Source organism: Accipiter gentilis, chromosome 4, assembly GCF_929443795.1.
Source record: "Accipiter gentilis chromosome 4, bAccGen1.1, whole genome shotgun sequence".
Lineage (NCBI taxonomy): Eukaryota > Metazoa > Chordata > Aves > Accipitriformes > Accipitridae > Astur > Astur gentilis.
This window is the reverse complement of record NC_064883.1, coordinates 1,105,734-1,112,635: the sequence shown is the minus strand read 5'-3', so window position 1 is coordinate 1,112,635 and position 6,902 is coordinate 1,105,734. Positions and strand designations below refer to the sequence as shown.

Here is a 6,902-nt window from a genome sequence, read left to right as displayed (position 1 = left end):
CCTCCTCGTGCTTGGAGGATTCGGCGCTAGCAAGGACACCCCAAGGGTACCAAGGACACAGGCCTCTCGCTCCCGCTGTGTGAACAGTGTGTGGCCTGGGGGAGTCGGGACAACTGCCGTGAACCGGAGGCCAAAGATCTCTCCTGGCCTGTATCCTGGTAATCAAAGAGATTGCGCTCTGTTCGTGAGGCACCTCTGGCTGCAAGATTGTGCAAGGCCATGTGCTGCGTAACTTGTGGCAGGGACCGATGCTGGGGGCGTGAAGGCAAGCGCGCTTCTAAAAGCATAAAACTCCGTTTCATTTCAGAGCGCAGCTGAGCCACCCCGCTCCTCAAGACTCTGCCATCTGCACCGCTGTGGCTGGGACCGGGCAGTGCTGCACATCCCAAAGGCCACCAAGTCACACCCGTGTCCCTGCTTTGCCGGGAGCTTCTGCGATGCGAGCGATGTTCTGGGGGCTGATCTCTTGGACTACAACTACCCCGTCCCTGACCGGCAGCTGGCCAGGAGGGTTGTGTCCAGGGTGGAATTCCACCTCTCTGACAAGAACCTGGCCAAGGATGCTTTCCTCCTGAAACATGTCCAGAAGAACAAGATGGGCTTCGTCAGCATCAAACGGCTGACGTCCTTGAAGAAGGTAGGCAGCGCGTTGCGTTGGCCAGCCGAGGTGGGAAGTGGCCTCCACGTGGAAGACGCCTGGATGTCTGGGTGTCTGGGTGTGCTCTGGCTGTCTGCCATGGCCAAAACACTGCTGTGTTATCAACAGCTTTCTAGCTACCAGTACAGAGCACAGCACTACGAGGGCTGCTGTGGGGTAAAGGAACTCCAACTCAGCCAGATCCAATACAGAAGGAAAGTGGAGAAACAACAGAGGGAGCAGCCCAGGGACACAGAGCCCCAGGTCTCATCTGGCCGCTCCTGTGACCATACGGTGTATGCAAAATCAAATACCTGAAGTGCTCCCTTAGATGCAGTTTACAGCCAGGGGACAAGAAGGTGGCAGTTCTGCATTTTGCAGCTCCCAGGCTGATGGCAGAGCCAAAGCAAAAAAAACAAACGCAAACCCAAACCAACCAAGAGAGGTAAAACTGGAGCGCAGGGAGCAAATGCTTTTCTTTCACCTTAGGCCAACTGCTCGGATGCTCTCTATGCTGCCCTGCCACAGAGGGCATCCCTCTCGTACCAGTAAGAGACATAAGAGTGAATTAAAGCCAGGACCCCAAACCAGACCAAAAACCCTGTCGTGATCAAGAAGAAAGTGGAGAATGCATCAAATATAACAGAAAATTATTTTGGACATTCTCTGTTTACATTTGAAAAAAAGAGAAAAAAAAAGAGGAGGAATTAGGTATTAAAAGAAGAGCACTGAATGATAAAGCCATAGCAGTCCCTCTACCACTACAAACCCACACCCCCACACGCACGTACGCACACAGACTGAACACCACCAAACTCCCCTTGACTGTGACATTCACCTCAGCTTGCTGGTCTAGAGATACTGAATGCCTGAAGCACACCAAGGATAACTGAAAACATCTGCATGGCTTTAATGGGAATCCTCCAACTGAAACAAAGCGCCTTCTCCCTCTGTCTGCGTTGGCACATCCCCGAGTCACGCTCTCACTCCTCTCCTTCAAAGTCAAGATTCCTAAACGTGAAAAGCGGGAGTGGGGAAAGGCGAAGGGAAGAGAAAAAGAGGGAGAGCATCATCAGTGGAAGACCTGCCAGCTGCTGCTGATTCAGCCCTGTTTGGGGGACCACCCCAGCAGAGAGGAGTTGGTTTGCATGCCACGGTCCTCACTGCCTGTTCCCAGGGACAGGCCGTTTGCTCAGCCTTGCCGGCCAAAGCGTGGGAAAAGCGTAGGTGTGCGCCGTCGCTTGCAGAGGAGCACGGTCACGTTCACGTGCAATCCTTTACCTCTTTCCTCCCTGGATTCAAAGGGTTTCTGTCTTCAAAGTGAGAGCCTTCCATACGGTCATTTGTGACATTTCATCCAGGATAACAATCTCAGAAGGATCAGTCCTGCAATAAATATTTTACATAGCAATCCGTGATTATGGGAACTGATGCCACCAAGGGCATTAGCATCAGCAAGAGGAACAGCGGAGCCCCGAGAATCAAAGCTCTGCATAAGTGTGGGAGGTTTTGCTGGATGAGGAGTTTTGGGAGGCAAGCCCGGGAGCTGCAGAGCAACAGCTCTGTGCAAAGGCTCTTGCTGGGGCTTAGCCCCGGTCCGGGTTCCTAAGCCACTGCTGGTACAGATCACGCCTGCAACTCCTCATGTGTTAAGTATGAGGATCTCCAGCTACCGTAAAAGCACTGATGAGGCAAGGTCTGGGGATCAAACGCGAGTGCTGCAGCCACTCTGCTTGCGGTCAGAGCCTTGCAATCACTTCCTGCAGCCCTGCCCCCGAATTCGATTTTCCCACCAAGCTGCCTGCTGGTTTCTGTGGGATGCCCCACAAAGAGGCAAGTGGAGAAAACTCTGCCAAACACCATCAAGCTAATCTTGCCGGGGGTCCTGGCGCTTGGTGGGGCTTTACCCGTCACTGCTTTGCTTTGGGATATCCACGTTACTGGTCTTCCCCACGTTCAGCTGAACTGAACTTGCAGCAGCAGCAGCTTCCATGGCCCTCCTGGACTCCTGATGTAAAAAAGGGACAAATCACGTTCTCTGTCTTTGATCAAAGTGGAGATAAGCTGAATGCCCAGCACAAACTTAGCAGTCTGCCCTCCGCTTCTGCCCCTCGGCAGCTATAGGTATTAGTGCAGCAGGGGAGAAACCGTTCACTCCAAAGATTTCGGGGCAGGGGGACTGTGTGTTCAAAACACGATTATGAGCAAGTCTTGCCAGCAGCAGCAGCCGCAGCAGCATCTAATAATAATCATCATAATGATAATGACCTTTGTGAAAAACGACTCGTTTTAAAAATTACACCTGTATTCAAGCGTTCAGCTCACTGCTACTTGAGGAAACAAAGGTTACAAAAGTTACAGGCTATTGGGATCTATTTCGATTGAGTGCTGATCTTCCCCCAACATTTCCAGACAAGCTGTAAGAGAAACAGGCAATCTCACAGACACACGGAGATGTCCAGCCCCGAGGACACAGCAAGCCTTACCTCTTCTTCTTCTCCAGCTTCATTTCTGGCATCGTCCAACTTCTTCTTCCTTTCTGGCATAAGGTCATCCAGAAAGCTGAGCTCTCGCTTTGAGAAGCAGAAATCCATCGCTTTCCGGACAAATACGAGAGCCAAAACCTTCACGAATAAGAGGGAAGATGCGGTGAGCTCAGAGACGATGCCACCTCTCACAACAACGCTGCAAACACCCCGCTGCCGAGCGGTGGCAGCTCTTACCATCATGGGAAAGATGATGGCGGCACGGGACACCTTGATGGTCCAGAGCAGGACGAGGCAGGTCAGCTGGATCGCCGTGAAGAAATGCACCTTTCGCAAGGGCACGTGCCGCAGGTAGATGAAATCCGGCTGGTGTTTCGCTGGCATCCAAAACAGCTTCAAGCGATCAAAGAACTGCGAAATAAAAGGGAAAGGTTGCCACCTTGGGACTGCGGCAAGTTGCTGGCCCTCTCGAGACGTGGAGGCACTTTGCAGCATCTCGCTTGCCATCAGAACTCCTGGATCCCACCGCATTCCTCCTGGGAGCAGCACCCATTTTCCCTTCGCTCCATCTAGCAACCGGCTTGCCCCTGAGAGCTGCCCACCAAACGGCAACTATTCCATGCCATTCCATTATTAGCATTTCTCGGCCCACTGAATCCCCCCGCGAGGATTTCCACCAGTGGTAGAAACTGCCTTCCCTTTGCACCAAATTCCCCCGCTTTTCACGTAACCAAACACTGACCTGCCCTAAACCCTGCAACAGAGAGCGCTGAACTTGCCTGGTCCTCCCAGCCCTATCTACCTCCTGTGCCTCCACCAATCTCTTTCTTACACAAAAGAGTTTCATTGCTTGCTCTGCGAGAAGTTTTTCCCATGCCACTGCTTTTTTCCCTGCTGCTACAGAGACAAAATACCAGGGAGCCGACATGCTGCACGCTGTAAAAGAGTCCGTACCTGAATTCTTCTGAGCGATGACACACCCATGTAGAGAAAGACGCCATAAAGCACAGGCATTGGTATAAACGGGGGGGGGGGGGGGGGGGGGGGGGGGGAAGAAAAAAAAAGAAAGAATGCAATCGTTTCTTTTTCTGTATTGCATTTTCAGTATTACCACCCTCTTCCACAGGCACTGCCTAAAATTGCTTGAAGCTTTCCAGCTTCCATTCAGGCTTAGAGATGGGTCAGATATTAACCATTTTTTTGCCATTTTGTGCGCACGAGTGAGCTAAGGCTCTGCTTTAGGCTGAACTTGGGAGTTACCTCTCCTCAGAATAATCCTATTTTCCAGAAAGGTTGGAGGAAAATAGGCGATTTCACCCGTGCTACCCTATGCCGCATTCTCTGGCGGTAGAAGAAACACTTCTGCCTATTCTTGGGGCAACAGGCAAAGGCCACAGGCCTCCTTTTAGCCTAGAGACGAGATTACTTTGTGGGAGGAACGTGCAAGGAAGCCCACGGGGATGACCTCAGTGTGTTTAGCTCCTGGGAACGGCTGCTCCGCGGCATTTGGGGAGCAAATTGCAGCCACTAAAGGGCTGCCTGTTTGAAACAGAGCAGATGTGCTCGTCTGAATATGCTCAACTGTAACCCATAAACATGGGTGGGCCTGAAAGACACCCAAAAATTCAAGCAGTTGCGTTGCTTGCTCGCCTCGAGCACACCAAATGGGGGCCTGAAGGGCTGCAAAACCTAACCGAGGCTGGTTCCCACCGTTGGTCAAGCCCCAAGGGTTGGGACCACCTCCTCCTCCTCCGCTCCACAACTAACTACTCAGGCCTGCAGAGAGGGGACTGTTTTTCTGTAACCTCCAACAAGCTCACGGTTGTTGGGTGGTTTGCATTTTCCTCTCACCTTTAACACGGAAGTGAAGAAGACAGAGCAGCCCATGAGCACAAAGATCAGCAAGCCAGTGACTCTCTGCTCTCGTATCCCCAGCAACTTGGGTTGTTCTCCTGGAGCTGAGCAGTCAGACTCTACTTTGAGGCTATTCACGTGGGTGATGGACAGGACGGTCGCAGCCACAAACCAGGGCAGCCCCATCACAGAGCACACCCCGAGCATCACGGCCACCACAAAAAGGTCCAGGTGGTACCCGCATCCTTTCTGCAGGCAGGAAAACAAGAAACAGAGCATCCCATAGCACAAGAGCAAGGATAACGTCGCAAGTCAGACTCAAACCCTGCTCGAGCACAAGTCAACTTCTTCAGAATTCAAAACAAGAAATGGAAATAAGCAAGGGTGTATGCAGGCTTTGCACAAGCACCTGGCATGAAAATCTGGCAGGAGTTCAGACACAATGGATATGCAGAGCTTGTGCATTAAATACTTCTCCAAAAAACAACAAGCCACAACCCAAAAGCACCAAACCATTTTTTCCACTCACAAAGAAAACTGTACCACTTGCAAGGAAGGTGTGACTCTGAGTTATCCCTGGCAGCGCATCAAAACAATTCATTCCCCACACCTGCTGCTGCTGCCATTTTAAAACAAAAACGCAGTTCTCTATTGCTCCAAGATTAATTTGCTCCTCCAAAAGGTTGCTCATCTGAACTGCCCTGTCACTTGCTCCCTGCATCATCGTTAATCCAGGAGAGCATCCTGCCACGCAGCCTGACCTTGTCCCAAACCAATGCCTTCAGAAAGCATCGGGAATAAGAGCTTCCCCCCAGACCTGCAGCCCAGAAGGGGCTGGAGTCATCTCTCGCAGGCCCTTACCTTCAGCTTGTGCTCCTTCCTGTTCACAATAACGGCACTGATCTGCTGGTCCATGAATATCAAGATGGTGCAGAGCAGAGCTGGGACGAGCGCAGCCAACACCGTCCACCAAGGGTTGGGTCCTATGGGGTTGATGAACCACCCGCGGTCGTCTCTGGTAGGCTGCAACAAAGCCCACACATCAGCATTGTCTCCCAGCCCAGGCACTCCACTGGCTTTCATTTTCCCCTCCCTCCTTGCGTCAGAGCACCTCCCAGCCCTGGCTTCATGTCCCCCTCTCCCGGGGGCTTCAGCAGTGCCAGTCTCCTCCTTGCAAGCAGCTCTAGATACTTCCCCTGTAGGTATCTAGTTTTGGGGCCATCTTCTCGTTTCCAGGAGGAAGCAAGGCACTTGGAGGTGGAAGAGGAGATGGTCACACCACCAGCATCTCCTCCAGACTCAGCCCTGCCCTGCCCCGGCATCACCTTGTGGCACCCCCACGTGCCAAAACACCCCGTTACCTTGAACGCATGGGGGACCTGGAGCTTCGGCGATGGGATCCCAACCACAAAGTCAAGGAGCACCATGATGACGATGGTGAGGAAAACAGCAAAGTCGCTCACTGTGGACCGTACCTGGGGCGAGAAACCAGAGGTGAGAGGGGCATGGCAAACAGGGCCGTAAGGTGAGATGCAAGAGTTGCAGACATCCACAACATTAAGGCTGCTTAACCAAATCCCACCACCCCTCTGAGCACATGCAGCCTGATCCCTTGCTTAGATACTGCTGCTGTGTTTGTCCCTGTGAGATCTGGGGTCAGACAATAAAAAAAAGCTTAACTAGGCCAACAAGGGTTGGTTTAAGTCAAAATCTAAAAATAATAATAATAATATTAAAAATAAGAAAACACATGTCTGCCACTACAGCTACACTCACAGCTACAATGGCAACAAGGCACTGAGGCATCCTTTAGTCCTCAAAAGGAAGCTCCTCATTCGAATCTACTTTCCACTCGAGCACATAATGCGCAGAAGGTAGGGGAAAAAAAACAAACCGAAAACCCCAACCCCCAAAACTTTGGGAAA

The 6,902-nt window shown here is 51.8% G+C and overlaps 1 protein-coding gene across 1 annotated transcript; it reads right to left on the bottom strand.

The window, feature by feature from the left end:
- Positions 1-1,433: 1,433 nt before the first annotated feature.
- On the bottom strand, positions 1,434-5,907 carry LOC126037581 (electroneutral sodium bicarbonate exchanger 1-like; the record flags this gene model as incomplete). Its single annotated transcript, XM_049797976.1, has 8 exons — positions 1,434-1,648; positions 1,919-2,023; positions 2,545-2,645; positions 3,124-3,261; positions 3,361-3,534; positions 4,078-4,147; positions 4,976-5,226; positions 5,839-5,907. Coding segments are annotated over 7 exons (891 nt in total), but the record flags the coding sequence as incomplete, so codon positions are not given.
- Between the last annotated feature and the right edge of the window lie 995 nt (positions 5,908-6,902).